The 19,358-nt window shown below is 35.4% G+C and overlaps 1 protein-coding gene across 2 annotated transcripts in view; it reads left to right on the forward strand.

Moving 5' to 3' along the window:
* Positions 1–19,358, forward strand: part of LOC121369354 — a 78,689-nt gene that overhangs the window by 33,590 nt on the left and 25,741 nt on the right. Inside the window, exons 3-4 of one of the 2 annotated variants that reach the window (XM_041494380.1) lie at positions 11,744–11,818; positions 17,708–17,799. In XM_041494380.1, the coding sequence (XP_041350314.1) occupies positions 11,744–11,818; positions 17,708–17,799 (167 nt within the window). The remainder of the gene's footprint in view (positions 1–11,743; positions 11,819–17,707; positions 17,800–19,358) is intronic. The other variant, XM_041494381.1, reaches the window with a different exon arrangement.

The raw sequence follows: 19,358 nt of genomic DNA on the forward strand, positions 1-19,358 counted from the left end.
TTCGTTCTGGTAATTAATACTGTAAGTCAGGAAATTAACACAAACAGGATATTATTGGGGGAAAAACATGCCTAGGTATTGCTCTTGATTATATCCTGTCATGAATATCATGTCACATTAATAAATGTAAAATTCCAGTGAGAAAAACAAAAACACCACTTAATCATGAAATGAACTAAACTCGTACTGATGTTGGTATATAAAGGGAACGTTTTGTCAAGATTCATTACACAAGTTTCAGAGATTGTTACACAATTCTAAAATGTTGGCCAATCCCAAACCGCATTTTGACGGCAATAAATATTGTTTAAACTAATTCTAAAATGTCAAATTGTAGTTGCTAATCCGTTTCCAGTCAATTATCAGCTGTTGCTAATAAAAAAAATTGAAAACAAAATATTCCCAGGTATAGTGCTTTCCCATGCACTAATGACAAATATGTTAAACTGTGTTAAAAACATGTCACTCTGTCAGTCGTGTTCTTACATGAAATTACCACTGACACAATAACAAATCCTGCCTGCTCTTGCCTGTTGGCCAATCCCAAACCGCATTTTGATGGCAATAAATATTGTTTAAACTAACAAATCCTGCCATTTACCAGCTATGTATAAGATACTCTTTGTTCTTCGAGTTCAAACAGACCAAGCTCAAAATAAAGGGGATGGCCAATTAATTAAAAGAACTCTTTAACTCTAAACAAAGACACACTTCTCAGCTAACCAGGCCAAATTGTTGAGAAAATAATACACTGAAGTACTGTGATGTAACTGAGTCTCAATCAGCTGATCAGTATCATGTTTAACACATCTGTTGGCACAAGTAAAGAGTTATCCTAGGCTCACACTACCAACTGCCACCACAAAGTTTGCCAATTTCTTGCTCTCACGACTTGACTGTCCAGTTGCCAGTACAAGCACTTTTACAACTCGATTCTCGTCGTATACGACTACAATGACCGATAAGTTGTTAATCTGATCTCACCCATTGAAAGTCTGGAGTTGGGAAAATTACAACGCAACCGTTGAGTTGGTCAACTTTGTCATGACAACTGACAGTCTTAGACTAGCATTAGACTATATCTAGTGGTGATTTGGTTGGGGTATCTGATTCGTAATAATTTAATTTTGTGTTAATTTCCTGAATTAAAGGAGAATTCTTGGTTTACAGTATTGAGGGTTGGCATGTACATGTAGTTCAGTGTTGGTGTGCTTGTCTCATGTGTGATGGATTGTAGGATCGATCCCTGTCGACGATCCCTTGGCTTTCCTCTTCAACCAGTGTTCTATGATTAGTATATATTTACAGTCATAATAGGTGACTAGGGACGGAATATAGCCCAGTGGTGAAGTGCTCATTTAATGCACAGTCTGTCTATGGTTGATCCCCATCAGTGGGCTATTGGGCTATTTCTCAATCCAGCCAGTGCACTATGACTGGTATATTAAAAGGCTGTGGTATGTGCTATCCTGTCTGGGATGGTGCATACAAAAGATTTCTTGCTACTAATTGAAAAATGTAGCAGGTTTCCTCTCTTAGACTATATGTCAAAGTTACCAAATGTTTGACATTGAATAGCGGATTAATAAAATAATGAGCTCTAGTGGTGTTGATAAACAAAACAAACGTTAACTTTAGTAGGTGAGTGGCAAACATCACCAAACATACTGACTAACTGACCTCACTCTGTATACACACTCAAACGTTAACTTTAGTAGGTGAGTGGCAAACATCACCAAACATACTGACTAACTGACCTCACTGTATACACACTCAAACGTTGACTTTAGTAGGTGAGTGGCAAACATCACCAAACATACTAACTGACCTCACTCTGTATACACACTCAAATGTTGACTTTAGTAGGTGAGTGGCAAACATCACCAAACATACTGACTAACTGACCTCACTCTGTATACACACTCAAACATTGATAAGGAACTATTACCATTCAAATGATATCTGATATGGGTATGCAAGCTAGTGTAGTGGTGGGTAAATCATTAAACTCCTAAAGCTGAACATTAGTACTTTGGATGTAACCAGTATTAGTTAGCCTGCACTTGACTGGTCCCCTGCTTATTAAACTAATACTTCCAATATCAAGGCTTTAAAAAGATCTTACCTGTACAAAAAAGCATATAGGTTAAAAAAAAGACACACACATAAAAACTACCTGAAAACCTGATGAGTCTGTGATGGGGTCGTTTTGACACTGTGATCTCCAAGAATTTCCATTATTGTCAACCTGTCATTTTATTTTGTTCATCTGGGTTGTCTTGTTGTCTGTCGTAGACACCTGGTGACATTTGTAAGGAAGTCACAAAAAACACTTTAACCACTGAACAAAGAGGTTTTGTTGTCTTAGTAATAAGAACATTTCTTGTTTACAATGTTCTGCAGTGAAGATAAATAGGAATGTGTAGTCTTTTGTTACAACTGAATTCTTTTTAGTGAAGAAAACTGTGTGGAATACACGTAGTTATGCAATGGCAAGGATCAAATTTTAGGGCACCAAGTCAAGTTGGAGGGGCATCAAGACAAAAGTTTCCTTCAAAGAGGAAGGAATTGTTTTATTTCACGACACACTCAACACATTTTATTTACAGTTATGTGGTGTTGGACATATGGTTAAGGACCACACAGATATTGAGAGAGGAAACCTGCTGTCGCCAGTTCATGGACTACTATTTTCGATTAGCAGCAAGGGATCTTCTATATGCACCATCCCACAGACAGGATAACACATACCACGGTCTTTGATATACCAATCGTGATGCACTGGCTGGAAGGAGAAATAGCCCAATGGGTCCACCGACAGGGATCGATCCCAGACGGACCACGCATCAAGCGAGTACTTTACCAGTGGGCTGGGCTATGTCCTGCCCTCCTTCAAAAGATGGCACAGAGGCAGCTTACTTTGTATCAAGTTTTCTCACACAAATCATTTCAGCCTGGGGCTCCAGCTAATGCAGTTTGTTGGATATGGATGCCTTTCAGCATTACTGATGATCATTTTACTATTTCTTACATACATACAACAAAGAATGTATGGGAAGGTCATGGTGGCAGATCAGGCAAGAAAGGCAATCACTGCACTTTCCATGGGGAAATTTGAACCATGCAATGTGAAATTAAAAAAATAATCAATAGGGCCATGGGTATCGACAAGCATTAATTGCAGAGAACTGGGCAAAGTTACAAAATTAATAGTTAAAACGAACATTTTATTTATAGTGGTCTATGGTCAAGCCTCAAAGAATTTCTGTATTTAGTTTAATGCATTTTTCTGCATTCTGACATTTTTAGAGCAAGAAAATCAAAGTAAAATATTCATGGTATTTGCGAATTTCCCGTGTGAGATCCACACTTCTTGGAGTTGCCTGGGGCTAGTGCTGTCATACAGCGTACTCACGGGTTGGCTTTATTCATATACAGATTAGAGGAACACTCATAATTCTGCTACTTGTGCAGTGTCGTGGAAAAGGTGATGTGTTTTTTTAAAATACTACATGTAGTTTATTAGTTTAACGGGGATTTATCCAGGCATTCTGTGGATCCGAATATGGGCCCCTACCAAAAAGAAAGTGACACTGAAAATTCTTAATTTCTATGTTAATAATTCCCAGTATATATATTATATTATGTCTGTTCTAATAAATGAATTTAACAGTGAAAAAATATTCCAAGTAATTTTTTCAATCCCATGTCATGGGACCCTGGTAAAAAAATCCTGGATAAATCTGTTTAGTATTTTCAAGAATCACATGTAATGCTTTTAAAAATAATGTATGACTTGATAAATAATGCATCTTACAACTTTGATAGACATAAATAACTGAAATATTCATTGTCAGGAATAAACAAGTGTAGAGTCATTGCAAGTAGCTTAAACGGTCACCAAACATGTTCACTAGTCCAGCATGTACTCGTGTATTTGAATATCATTTCATGGTACACGTATAAACTGCTGCAACTTGTGCAAGATGAACATTGGACAGTGATCTTCAACCATGATTGTGGATGACACAGCCCTCGCAATTTAGAGAATTGCCTAAGCAGCAGAAATAAATGCCGAGGCAAAAGTAGTTTGCTTCAGCTGAAGTTCGGTTGCCTTGGTATTTGCATTTTAAATGCTGTCAGTGCTTTAGATCTTACAATCATGGTTTTTAGGGTCTGTTCTAAGAACTAAGGTCTTGTTAATTCAGCAATGTTATTAACAGCTGGTAAAGAGTTGTAGATATTCAGAAATATATTTCTAGTTATTTTAATCTAATTAAATGGTAACATTTCAGTGGGTTTGAGGTGATGCTTTGAGGTCAGCTTGTTTGTACTTATTTTGGGCACAACATTTATTGCCCGACTTTGGTGCAATCTAAAACCCGGCTGTTACCTTTTCATTGAATTGCTATATCAAGTAAAATACTAGTTTACTTCAGCTTTTAGATGGACATTGCTGAATTGTGACAAACATAAAGTGGCAAGTGCTCATGATAAATATCAGTATGGCTCATTGTTTATAAATACGCCAGTGCATGTGGTATTCTCCCAATGAAAATGTCAGTAAGCACACACAAATATCTTAATTGCCTCAATTTCATTTAATTTCATCAAACCTCTTTACCATAATAATAACTTGGAACATTGTAAATAATTTTAATGAGGCATAAATGCACGATGGTTACAGATTATCTGGTCAAGCGAATCATTATCAATAAATGTTATTAATGTTGTATCCGCTGCTAGGAAATTCTGTCCAGATGAACTTCTCCAATGATGAATGTGTTCTGGTAATAGAAACTCCATTAATGCACTAGTTTGAGTTGTTATGTGAGGGAAGTGGTGAGCCTCGGTAGAATGGGGTCTCCGCCTCATCCCCATTGTTGTCACCAGTGTGACCCTATTGTTGAGATAGACACAGACAGGTGAGCAAAACCGGTAATATGTGAATATAGCAAACAAAAGTTTATTGTGACAGTTTTCAGCAGGTCATTTTTGTATCGGCAATCAATCAAATGCTAAGTGGAACCAACATTATTTTACAAATTTTAATTGTGTTTTTTTTTTTTTTATTCTGTTAATGTTTTTCTTGTTCTGATCCTGTTTGCAAAGATTAAAAATATTCATATTCCTCTTTTTTTTTCTTTGATTAACTCATTTTCTCACTTTTTTGTACGAAGATGTACTTTATTTTGTCAGCTTTCCTATCTTTGCATTCTGTCACATATATTTTTTCACAAAATTCTGTCCTATTAATTTATTTGAACCCAGTGAAGGGTATGCAGACTAGTGGTGTTTGAGTCACAGTGAAGGGTATGCAGACTAGTGGTGTTTGAGTCACAGTGAAGGTTATGCAGACTAGTGGTGTTTGAGTCACAGTGAAGGTTATGCAGACTAGTGGTGTTTGAGTCACTTATGTTGTGTGTATCATGCTACATGGTATATCCATACTGTGTGTGTGATGGCCCAGGAAAGAGTCAGTGTTTCTGCCAGAAAATGTTTTTTGGGTATGGCACCATGCAACTGAATACAATCACAGTTAACAAGGGGTATGGGGGCCTTCACCCAGCAAGAAAATGGGTTAAGTTTGGTGTTAGGGTACAGTAATGAAGAGTAATTAACTTTGTCAAGAGGTTAACTTAAAAAAAAAAGATATGCAAAAACATTTGGGTATGGCGCCATACCTGTTTTACCCTGTTGCAGAAACCCTGTCCGAGTGCTAATCTGCAGTAGTCCATGTGGCACAAGGAGAGGTTCTTTAATCTTGAGTAACACCTCTGTCTGTCTAGAAAGCTTGCTTGGATGTCCAGAACAGCTTGCTGGAACCTAAACTAAATAACAGCAATGGTGTGGCATGAAAACTAGCATTAGCTACATATATAGTCTGTTTTCGTCAACTGGAAAACTCTGATTTGACATGTAACTCCATAATGAATAGTGTTAAAACTAATTTAAAAACATATTAAGTTTTAAAACCATACCAACTAGCATTATATTTTTGACAAAAAATATCTTTGTAAATAAAAGAGTTATTTTACAAATTTTCATGAAGTTCTCTAGGTTACACCTCCGTTTTTGATACAAGGATGATAACGACCGATTGCACAGCCTGTGTGTACTGCAATATTAATTACAATTTAAATACAAGTAGTAACAATTCTGCCTACCCTGGCTGTTCCAGCAGTTTGTCTCACCCCTTTAATGTTAAAAATGAGATTTAATGTATACAATTTGATGGTCATTTCTTAAGAAACGTTTTTGTTTTTATGACGGAAAAAAAAAAATGTTATGGAGGGTTTTATATATACACTTATATATGAGTTATTCATTATAGATTACATGCCAATTCTTTGCTTCCTTTTTCATGTATATGTGTGTTTGTGTGTTACATATAGTATCATACAGCTATGTATCTATATGTGCATCTGATTAAGTTGTGCAGTAAGTGACAAATCCAGTTGTATAAAACAATACCTTTATTCCCTTCACTGTACAAAAAAGCCACCTTGCTGTGATTTTATGCATCAGAAGACATTGTTGTTCGAAGTGTCGTATCGCCTAATGTTGCGTTGTATTCCCGAGGTGAAATTTTGTGACTTCTCCCGAGGGGGTGGGTGTTCCCTGTTGATGCTGCACCATAAAGTTTATGTGATCAGAGTCTGATAGATGTCTATAAAGTCGGCGTTATGATGAAGTACTTAAGGGTGATCCATTATTTGCTGGAGTATAACCCTTCATGTTGATCTTTAATAGTCCTGCAGCTTTAATCCTCACATTGTAGTTGCTTGGTAGTTTGAGGAAGCTGAGCGTTAATATCCAATGAGTGTGCATGTAGTTTGCTGACATAGTATGAGTATGCATGGCAGTGTTCTTCATAAGTAGATGTATATAGCCCTCTGTTTACTGTGGGGAAATAAACACCACATGCATGAATGTCCTCGTATTTAGTGATTTAGTAGCTGAAAATGGTACATGAACAGTTACAAAGCCAAAGGTAAGAAATAAATGTGATCTCAAAAGGATTCATTAATGTAATATAATTATAGCTTGTTCCCACAGTCAATACCACTAATATTACACACACACACACGGTCATAATTCATACAACTGTGCATACTATATTCCAATCCTACAGTCAATGTAAAATTGTTAAAACAGTTTTACAACAAGTGTAGTACTGAGAAATAGTACATGTACTAGTAAACTAATATGGGTCTGTAGGATTTGATTAGGTGGGAATTGTACTGTTAAAGACTATGGATTTTGTTAGTCAAAACATCTGTGCCAGGAATTAACCTTTTTCCCTCTGTATAATATTATGTATGCTTAATATCTTGGTTTATTATTTCAAAGTTTTCAAAGAAGATTTTGTTTGTTTGTTCTTGAGTATTAATTGGCAATTATATAGAAATCAACAGGTAGTAACGGTTATAGTCATACCATTTTAGTCATCAGTCATAAAAATTATTTCCCCTAACTTTAGTAAGGAGTTTATTAAATGCTTAACAAAAAACCCACCCTACCCACCAGAGAAAAAACAAACATACTTGTATGTTGCTAACGATTTTGATTTGAAAAATAATGTGTTTTTTGTGTGTGCTTTTTCATGTGGGATTTGTTTGTTTTGTTTTTTGTTACCTACATGTTGCTCATACCTATATGTGGCATGAGCTACACCATGTTAAATTAATATCAGTTACATGTATTGTGATTTCCCTAGAAATTAGCCAAGGCATGGTAAAACAAACACTTTTGGGGCATTTTCAACATTTTCAGGGCACTTGTTTTTCATTAAAAATAAAAAATAAATTAATTAAAATAAACATTAATATAATTTATGTGCTTACTTTAATAAATGAATGACAAAAGATATAAAAGGCATATTTTATTAATTAATAATACCTTTTTGGGTGTTTTATAAAGGCAGTTTTTTAATAAATTGCTGAAAAAGGCTTGTTTAATCTCAGGGCAGCATGTGTGCTGATTAAGGCAAGATGGTGTTAGACTATTGAGGCATGGTGCTACACCATGCTAAAACAAGCTAGGGAAAACAGTTGTGCTTGGCCATTCATAGCTGAGCTAATATATCGGGTAACACAGCCATTTCAGGTATAAATTACATAGCAGGTAAGAATAGATGGAATTGTTGTATGTAGCTTGACTTACCATATTGATCGGTGTTCCGTCTGTAAGCATTTTATGTTTTCACTTTTTAAACAAATATTACTAGCACATGTAAATGAAATAATATTGAAGAAAACAAAGGAAAAAAAGAAAGAAAAATGAAGCAGTAAAACAGGGCAGTGTTATTTGGGGGAGATTGGCCTAATGAAACTAAGAAGGATGTTTAATGACTTGTCGGCACATTTTTAACCACAGCCATCTGGTGTCTTATGTGGTTAATTCTACACTTAATTGTTCAAATGAGAGAACACAAAACCTTTGTATATATTTTATGTTTATATATATATATTTTTCCATAGACAGGACAGTACATACCACAGTTTTTGATGTCCCAATTGTGGAACTATGGTTCAGAAGGGGAGAATCCGAAATCATTGATAGTGGATTCTATGAAACATTGTGTCTCATGTTAGCCCTCTTGTTATAACAAAGGGTTGTGGTGTTTGTTTACAAAGTTCACAATTATTATTAACTGTTTGTTATTATATATTTACCATGTAAGTTAGTGATATTTCTATGTATTCTAGAACTGGTCTTCATTGATGATTTTAAAAATGTAGCAGGTTTCCTCTCTATGACTACATGTATATGTCAGAATTACCAAATGTTTGACATCCAATAGCTGTTTTTCTCCTTCCAACCAGTGCACCACAACTGATTATATGTTGTGGTGTGTGCTTTCCTGTCTTTTGGAAAGTGCATATGAAAGACCCCTTGCTGCTAATGGAAAAATGTAGCGGGTTTCCTCTGATAACTATATGTCAGAATTACCAAATGTTTGATATCCACTAGTTGATGATTAATAAATCAGTGTGCTCTAACTGTGTTATTAAACAAAACAAAGTAATTTTTCCATTGTAATTGATGCTGTACATAGTCACTGGTGCACATGATGAATAATGCATCAACAATTACATGACTGAGTGAATAAACAAACATACATTCACCGATACCCCAGCAATCTCTGAATGGTTTTTATTGCACTTGCACAATACAGTGGACTGTCTAAGCCAGATTCATGGGGGTCTGAGGGACAGATTAGACAGGTTTCTTCCTAGCTATTGGACATGACTGAACGGAAATCTGGAATATGCTATGCTGGTTTGGACAGAGTTCACTGTAACATCACATCCACAAGGAGCTTCAGTGTCGGGCACACACTACCTGTCCATTTGGGCATCACTTAGATCACAAAAACTTGAGATTATAGACATGAATGGGGGTGGAGGTTTTTTGGGGGAGATTATGTGTGCGTGTGTTTGTTTTGTTTTTTCTGTATGCTGGGTATCACAAGTTGTTTTAAGCTGGCATCCTTGATGCCATGGACATGCATCTCTTAGAAAAACCAGCAAAAGATACATATTAATATGTGTTTTTATATTTATTTCACCACCTGCACCCCACTACAATTCATTCACACCCTTTCCACATACTAGTCCTATAAACCTGCCCACTTGTATTTCACTATGCAAACCAATGAATAACTCTATGCATACGTTAGCTCACAATTTAATTATCTTTAAATAAACAAATTGATTCAAATCATTTACAAGAAACGTAATTTAAAAAAACCCCAACTGTACAGTGCCTTGCCTGTCATATTAAACGAATGACCCTCGCAGTAAACTATTTGGTGTGACAGTTACACAGTTAAGATAAGCTATGATGTCACATTTGTTTTTAAGTCTCTATATGTCTGTATGACTTCTTAATGCAAAACAGCTACATGTAGTTTATATATAGGTTTATTTTTACTGCATAATGGACAAAAATAACTCTTTTTTTCTTCTACTTTTTTTTCAAATGGCTTGTTACATGTAGATTATTACCAAATAAAATTATTCCTAATTATCAACTCGGGTTAAGACTTTAGTTATTGATTTCAAATCATAATGTTTACATCTTGAAGAAAACAAACTTCAAATCATAATTGTTTACATCTTGAAGAAAACAAAGTTCAAATCATAATTGTTTACATCTTGAAGAAAACAAACTTCAAATCATAATTGTTTACATCTTGAAGAAAACAAACTTCAAATCATAATGTTTACATCTTGAAGAAAACAAACTTCAAATCATAATGTTTACATCTTGAAGAAAACAAACTTCAAATCATAATGTTTACATCTTGAAGAAAACAAACCCTGTTACTGTTTACATATTTCTCAGGCTATTCCCCATGACCTGGTTCTATAAATAGTAGTGTGGTTTCTAGAAAAGTTGTTCTCTGCTGAATGAGATGTACAAGAAGTTTTAACACATGTATTTGTAATCAACACTGTTTACATACTTAGTCATAAAATACAATTTTGAGTTCTTGCAGCTGTAGTTTAAAAAAAAAGGTCTCACACTAGTCATATAATTATTATCTCATGAACACCATGTAATGTATGAACTTTAGACATGCCAAGTTAGAATGTTTTAACTATAAAATTCATGTACTTTTAGCTGTCAGACATTTTTGTTCAAGGATCCATGGACCCCTGTGACAAGTTAGAATGTTATAATTATTAACTGATGAACATATCGTAATACAACTCGCAAACACGTTTTAAAATTTGCAATTGGTAAATTTGGTGAGTGCCAGAGCTAGCCCTGATATGTGAAGACACACAATTTTGTACTTATATTTTAATTTGATTATCTGTATCTTATGAAAATATTTTAATTACTCTTGGTCCATAAAATTCATGTAGTATTTAATTGACAAACTGTTGTTTAAGAAACCCTGAACCCCTATTAAAAATTAAAAGTTTTACATGTAATTATTAACTTTTGAACATCAGTATGAAGACATATTGAATTAGAATATTGTACAAAATTTGTTCTACTGAAATATTTAAAGACCCATGGACCCCAAGTACAAAATTTGTACCACTGAAATATTTAAAGACCCATGGACCCCAAGTACAAAATTTGTACTACTGAAATATTTAAAGATACATGGACCCCAAGTACAAAATTTGTACCACTGAAAACTTTAAAGACCCATGGACCCCAAGTACAAAACTGAAAAATTTAAAGACCCATGGACCCCAAGTAGAAAATTTGTACTACTGAAATATTTAAAGACCCATGGACCCTAAGTACAAAATTTGTACTACTGAAATATTTTAAGACACATGGACCCCAAGTACAAAATTTGTACTGAAATATTTAAAGACCCATGGACCCCAATTACAAATTTGTACCACTAAAATATTTAAAGATATATGGACCCCAAGTAAAAATTTTTTACTACTGAAATATTTAAAGACCCATGGACCCCAAGTACAAAATTTGTACTGAAATATTTAAAGACCCATGGACCCCAGTTACAAAATTTGTACTACTGAAATATTTAAAGACACATGGACCTCAATTACAATATTTGTACTACTGAAATATTTAAAGATACATGGACCCCAAGTACAAAATTAAATTTGTACTACTGAAATATTTAAAGACCCATGGACCGCACAGACTATGTACATGTAACTAAGTGAAGTATTAGAAGGACCCATGGACCCTTATTGCGTGTGTAATTTTGTGATTATTAACTAATGAACGCCTATTTCAGGACGAGTAAATCGACTCTTCAGAAACTGCGGAAGTTTTTCCACACTGTGCGCTTTATCACAAAGCTTCGACCTTGGTGAGACGACAGCCTGTATGCATGGGGTGCTTGTTCTCCTGCGGCTTACTAACACCTCCGAGCGCTAACACCGCTACTACCGCATATAACCATGTATAATACCTACACAGCTCTTGCAATTCTATAAACTCACTCAGAATATTTTTTTTTTTCAACATCAGAGATAACTTTTATGTTTGTGTTTAGTTAATAAATTCAGAAAATTGTGTTATATGCTTCTTCTTTTTTTAAAATCTTTATTACCCTGGATAACTGGCAATGTTATGGTCTGATTCAGAATTTGTGTATTAAACATCTATATACTGAAAGTACATGTACTTCTTTAATGTATCAGCAATTTTGTTTTTTACATTTCCTGATTTTACTTTTGCTTTTTCATTGGCATTGGTGAATGCTGAGATGAATTGCAAGGGCTGTCTGTATAGCTTAATTATCATTGACCCAAGCTATAACCACGCATAAATGACATCCTAATAGTCCAGACTACCATTACAATATCTCCTGTGATCCACAGTGTTTCATATGATAATTAATGAAAGTAATTGTGTTTTTTTTTTTAACTCAATACATGTTACAGAGTATTAGTATAAACATGTGCATGTCGCATGGTGTCCTGTTGATTTGAGGATTATCTCATGCATGTATACATGTGTGTACAGGTACATGTATAGAGGTAGGTTTTGTGAGAATTACCACACTTGTAGGTTTACATGTAACTTGATGTACGTTTCTCGGCACTCGTGTCGATTCTAATTATTACCACAATAGTGAGATTACAAATCTATAATGTTTTACTGAGTGATCTACACGTTATCACAGCAAATCACAGTGCCTATTCATAGACAGTCATTTACATGGTTGTGTTTCCATCCATTCGTGGGTTGTTCATTACCGACATTGCAGCTTTCATTTATATGAAGAAAACACATTGTTTCCAGAGATGAAAGTCTTCAGGATATATTTGGAATTCCGTCTGTATAGTGTTTTCAATTTGTTGGCTGTTTGTCCGATATGTTCCATATTCTCTGGCAAAACTTACAGTATTGTTTTGGCTGACAGTTTGCATACATTCTGAATGAGGATTTCTATTTTAGACTATTGTGTAATCCTAAGACTAGGGCTAAACTTAGTACATGATCCCCAATATTAAAATTTCCAAATTTCGTTTTGTAACCCACTTTCATCTCTGAATTTATGATCTTAAACAATTATATGAAACAACTGTTGACTATGCCAATGACTTTATGTTATGACATTCAAACAAGTAATCAGTTTACTTGTTCAAGTAGCAACACTTTAAAAAATGGTCCCATTTTCCATGTACAAGACAAAAGCCTACAGTGGACAAATTGACCATTCCAATGAGCCGGTTAGCCATTCCAGTATACCAGGCTGCAAAATCCAATGATAAATCAGCAGTTGAGATGGACAAACCATCAGGCACATTTTGTGAACCTGTCATTCCAATGCATGATTCAGCCATTCCAGCTGGCTAATAAGTAATTCTGCTGGACATGCAGACACTCAACCTAAATTCTGTGAAGAGTTTTGAGTTCCTGTTTGAAGGTTTTTTCATTTAGAGTTGATGCAGTGAATATCCAAATAGGTGTCCATATGAGATTCTTGATGGACGGTATTGTTAAAACCTACCATAGCAGTCCGGTCTTGTATGTTGTTGCAGTGTTGCCCATCCTTCAACATCATCATCAACATTTCTGTATGCACAGAAAGATGCAAGTGTTTACAAACACCCATAAATTGAATATTGCTAACATCATTGTTATATGGTCCTAATCTGCCACACCTTGTTTCTCCACATTTGAAACCACGTGAGTTCCACCTGGAATATCTAATATACAGCCCTCTCTATATTGTGAACGATTTGGTTACATATGCAACCTTTTTTTTTCATTTGGTGACTAAAACATTTCATACTATCTATATAAAAATAGAAGTAGGCGACATCTGGGTCCTAGATGGAAAAGTTAACGTAGAGGGCTGTGTGTGTGTGTGTGTGTGTGTGTGCGCGTGCATGTATATATATACTGATGGAAAGAAATAAGGGATCGGATGTTTATGTTATATAATTTGAATTCACTATACAGTTAGAAATGACACAAGAAAACCTGAACTTTAAGTTGTTTTATTGAATATTAATAACGGTTGTGTCCCCCATACATCCGCACAACTTCAGCACAACGTCGGGGCATACTTTGAATGAGAGTACGGATGGTAGCTCTTGGAATGTTGTGCCACTCGTCTCGGAGAGCCAAGAACAGTTGATCCACGTTTTGGGGCGCAATGGGGCGTTCACGAACACAGCGACCCAAAACATCCCACAAATGTTCTATTGGATTCAGGTCTGGACTTTTTGCTGGCCAGGGTAAAGTTTGGATATTGGCATTTCTTAAGTAGTCCACTGAAACACGGGCTATGTGAGGGCATGCATTATCATGCTGGAACTCAAAGTTGCGTCCAACCCTGCGTGAAAACGGTATCACTACCGGCTGCAAAATGTCATCCCTGTATCGAATACCAGTGACTCTTCCATCAAGACGTATCAGATCTGTCCTGTTGTCGTAGATTATCCCGCCCCACACCATTACAGAACCACCCCCGTATCTGTCATGTTCTTTAATGGTGCATGCAGTGTATCGCTCATTAAGACGGCGCCAAACACGCAAACTTCCATCAGCATAGTCAAGATTGAAGTGAGACTCATCACTAAACATTGTACAACGCCAATGACGTAGTTGTTGTACCCCATATTGACGCACCCACTATAACCTCAATCGTTTGTGTTGGGCTGTCATCTTGATTCCAATAACTGGTCGTCGACTTTTTAACCTGGCTTCTTTCAGTCGATTACGTACTGTTCGGTCGCTGATTCTTAGCCGACATATAGCCCTGAATTCAACATTTATTTTAGACGATGGCTTAAATCTGTCCCGTAAAGCAATCAGGCGAATCTGACGGTCCTGTCGAAGGGTGGTGACTTTAGGTCTTCCTCGACCAGGACATTGCCAGTTTGTCGGTACAGGTTCCATAACCTTGATATCATGCTAATTGACTTCCCAAGAGCAGTTGCAACCTGTCTAAGTGATTTTCCTGACCTAACCATACCCACAGCAGTCCATTTTTGAGCTAAAGTCATGTATTGTCGTACCATTTCAAAACCCTTTCTAACCTGTAATCTCCATACAACAATAACTTATATACCCGAAAGAACATTGTGGAAAAATCTTGGAAACATATTCTGCACGTGCATTACATTACAGGGAGTGAGTTTAGGCTCAATCAATAGCGTTGAAATTGTATGGGAGTTAATGCAAAACGCGCAATCATGACCCTATTTACTGATAGTAGAAAAACGATCCCTTATTTCTTTCCATCAGTATATATATATATATATATATATCGTATAATGTATACTATTTACCATTTATCCACACATTGACAAAAATCTGAGATGAATTCAGGAATGGAATTCTGTTCATGGACAGATAAAAACTCTCAAGTATGCAACATACATATACATATAGTCCACAATGCACATGAATATAGCAGAGTGAAATGTATTTTACTCCTTAATAAAACAAGTTATGTACAAAATGGTGTATGTGTTGTTTTTTTCTTCTGATATATGTATCAATATTTTTTTACAGATCTGACTCATTAGCATTTAATTTGTAATAGACATGGTTCTGTTATACAATATAGATGTTGTGATATATACGAAATTGGGTATTAGCATAAATAATTAAGATAGGACAATGGTGTCAGTTTAAATTGTGTAGATAGCTAGGAATCTATATGTATCAGTATAAATTGTGAAGATTGGACATTTGATATCAGTATAAGTTGTGAACATAGCTGGGATAATGGGCATCATTATAATAACTTAAGATAGAATAATATGCGACTATAAATTGTACAGATAGCACAATATTAATGAGCACCAGTATAAAATGGATTCATGTATCAGAGTACTGAGTATATATATATATATGTGAATGCAAGTAGGATATGAATACTAATATATGAATATAGGACGGGGTGCATCCATGTAAATGTGTATTAATAGGGCAGGATACAGTTATATTATATTAGTAGGAGTGGAAGATAATTCTGGTGGACATTGCAGAAGAAAATATAGAAAAACAAAGAGCTGTAACAAGATAAATATATATATATAAGTACACTTGTACTATACTAACACGGTACTGACCTCAACTTAATTTAACCCTGGGCAAGTTGGTGACCTGTTGGTGACATCAGAATTTAACGAGGTCACCTGATTATGATCTCTAATTGATTGAATGCTGAATATAGAGTGTTATTAAAGTATCAGGAACAGTTAACATTTCTTAGTACCTCACTAAATTAATACCTAATACATTCCCAGTCATCTGTGGGAGATTTTCTTTTCACTCTGAACATATGTGTATTTTCTCTTCCAGGCTGATTTTAATTTTAGTTATCAGTATTATTGCTCCCTGTATTTTGAGTTCCCATCTCGTGAAGCCTGATCAGCCAATTTCATTATGTTCTAGCTAGCATCCACTCTTTTTTATGGGAAATACGGCATTCAAGTTACATGCAGATTGCATGGTTTTTCTGTACTTTTGTTATTTTGATTTTTTCCAACTTTGGGGCTTTTTCCTTTTTATTTTCTTTATTTCAGTTTATTGTGCATTATAGAATTTAATTTTAGCATGATTACCAAAAATTATATTTAATAAATATATGAATTAATAACATTATTTTTTTTCTTGGCTAAAACATTTTAATTTGATTTTGTAATTTTCGTAATTTTCATAATTGTGATCAAATACTGACAGTTTTCATAAACATGGCCATTATAATACATTGTAGTAGTAGTATTTGTGCTGTATTTCTTTGATTTTTCTCTTTTTATTTCAATACACTAGTTAGTCATAGATTCATTATTACATGTATTGGTTTGTTTAATGGTTATTCGTTTTTTTCATTGTTTTCATGAGGAATAAATTTAAGATGTCACAAACAATATAGTTTAATTTTGATTATCCATCAACAATTTTTTATTTTTTTTCATTGTGTTTAGTGCCATGATGATCCTTATTTCATAAAATAGTATTTAATAAAAAAAATTATTGTGTTTGCTAAGTGCCTAGATGATACAGGTACTCCTTATTTCATGAAATAGTATTTAATAATGTTTTATTGTGTTTGCTAAGTGCCTAGATGATACAGGTACTCCTTATTTCATGAAATAGTATTTAATAATGTTTTATTGTGTTTAGTGCCTAGATGATACAGGTACTCCTTATTTCATGAAATAGTATTTAATAATGTTTTATTGTGTTTAGTGCCTAGATGATACAGGTACTCCTTATTTCATGAAATAGTATGTATGTTTGTGAAAATTATTTAAAACCTGATATATGTATATACATTAATATTAAAGATATTTTCTTGTGACTTGCTTTATATTAGTTTAATATTAAAGAGTTAAAATATTAAGGGCCGTATATGTATATGCATGAGTATTGTTAACAAATACTGAAATACTATCAGCTACAAATGTATGTCTTTATCTCTAAAACTTCTTTTTAAAAATATAATCACAACTACTTATGCCACGTGAAGCTTTATTATTAATAGGTGATAATCTTTATTTGAAATAATTGAGAAAGTAAAATGTCCTTATGCTTATACGAGTGTATTGTTTTTGAAAATAAGACAATTAGTTTCCACTCAACATGGGTTCATGTACTTGTTGAATATATTGGAACTGTTCCCTGATTTTCATGTCTTCTGTAAACTAAGGGAATGTTATTAATGTTTTTCTGATAGTATATTAAGACTAATTACTCTGAACTTACTCAATGAGTTTGTACGTTTCAGTCTGAGTGAGAGCTACTTCACGGTCAAAGGGACAGCACTCATCCTGCCTCAGAGTGAATGTGCTCGTAAGACTTCCAAGAAGAGTCATGGAGGTAGGCTTTTCCATACATTGATGTTGATGTTTTAGCTGGAATAGAGTGTTTAATTTTTTTTTTTAGAGAGAAAAAAGAGAAGAAGTGAAAAGCTTTGAAACATCACTTTTTCATGTTTGTTTTAAATACCGGAATTAGGCAGTATTGAGATCATTTAATTCATTTCAACTTATTTTCTTGCTTATATCCAATTACGGTTCAAGCATACTGTCCTGGGCACATGCCTCGGCTATCTGGGCTGTCAGTCCATGACAGTGGGTTAATTGTTAGTGGTTAGTGAGAGAGAAGAGGGTGTAGTGGTCATACACCTACCCACTGAGTTGTTAAAACTCGCTCTGGGTGGGAGTTTATACCGAGCTGTGAACCCAGTACCTACCAGCCTTATGTCCGAGGCCAGTGATCAGTTCCTACTTGAAGAGTGTCCATGTGGAAATGTCAAGTATGGAAGACATTAACCAGTGCTCTACAACTAGCATATCAAAGGACACAGTATATGTTATCCTGTCTCTAGGAAAGTTCATATAAACTGCTGTAAGTGTAGTTTGGTGAGAGCGGCCTTCTGACATAGTCCTAGAGGAAATTGACTTCTGCTGTAAGTGTAGTTTGGTGAGAGCGGCCTTCTGACATAGTCCTAGAGGAAATTGACTTCTGCTCTAAGTGTAGTTTGGTGAGAGCGGCCTTCTGACATAGTCTTTGAGGAAATTGACTTCTGCTCTAAGTGTAGTTTGGTGAGAGCGGCCTTCTGACATAGTCCTAGAGGAAATTGACTTCTGCTGTAGTGTAGTTTGGTGAGAGCGGCCTTCTGACATAGTCCTAGAGGAAATTGACTTCTGCTCTAAGTGTAGTTTGGTGAGAGCGGCCTTCTGACATAGTCCTAGAGGAAATTGACTTCTGCTGTAAGTGTAGTTTGGTGAGAGCGGCCTTCTGACATAGTCCTAGAGGAAATTGACTTCTGCTCTAAGTGTAGTTTGGTGAGAGCGGCCTTCTGACATAGTCTTTGAGGAAATTGACTTCTGCTCTAAGTGTAGTTTGGTGAGAGCGGCCTTCTGACATAGTCCTAGAGGAAATTGACTTCTGCTGTAAGTGTAGTTTGGTGAGAGCGGCCTTCTGACATAGTCCTAGAGGAAATTGACTTCTGCTCTAAGTGTAGTTTGGTGAGAGCGGCCTTCTGACATAGTCCTAGAGGAAATTGACTTCTGCTCTAAGTGTAGTTTGGTGAGAGCGGCCTTCTGACATAGTCTTTGAGGAAATTGACTTCTGCTCTAAGTGTAGTTTGGTGAGAGCGGCCTTCTGACATAGTCCTAGAGGAAATTGACTTCTGCTCTAAGTGTAGTTTGGTGAGAGCGGCCTTCTGACATAGTCCTAGAGGAAATTGACTTCTGCTCTAAGTGTAGTTTGGTGAGAGCGGCCTTCTGACATAGTCCTAGAGCAAATTGACTTCTGCTCTAAGTGTAGTTTGGTGAGAGCGGCCTTCTGAAATTGACTTCTGCTCTAAGTGTAGTTTGGTGAGAGCGGCCTTCTGACATAGTCCTAGAGGAAATTGACTTCTGCTCTAAGTG

This window comes from Gigantopelta aegis, chromosome 3 (assembly GCF_016097555.1).
Source record: "Gigantopelta aegis isolate Gae_Host chromosome 3, Gae_host_genome, whole genome shotgun sequence".
In the NCBI taxonomy this organism is placed as follows: domain Eukaryota; kingdom Metazoa; phylum Mollusca; class Gastropoda; order Neomphalida; family Peltospiridae; genus Gigantopelta; species Gigantopelta aegis.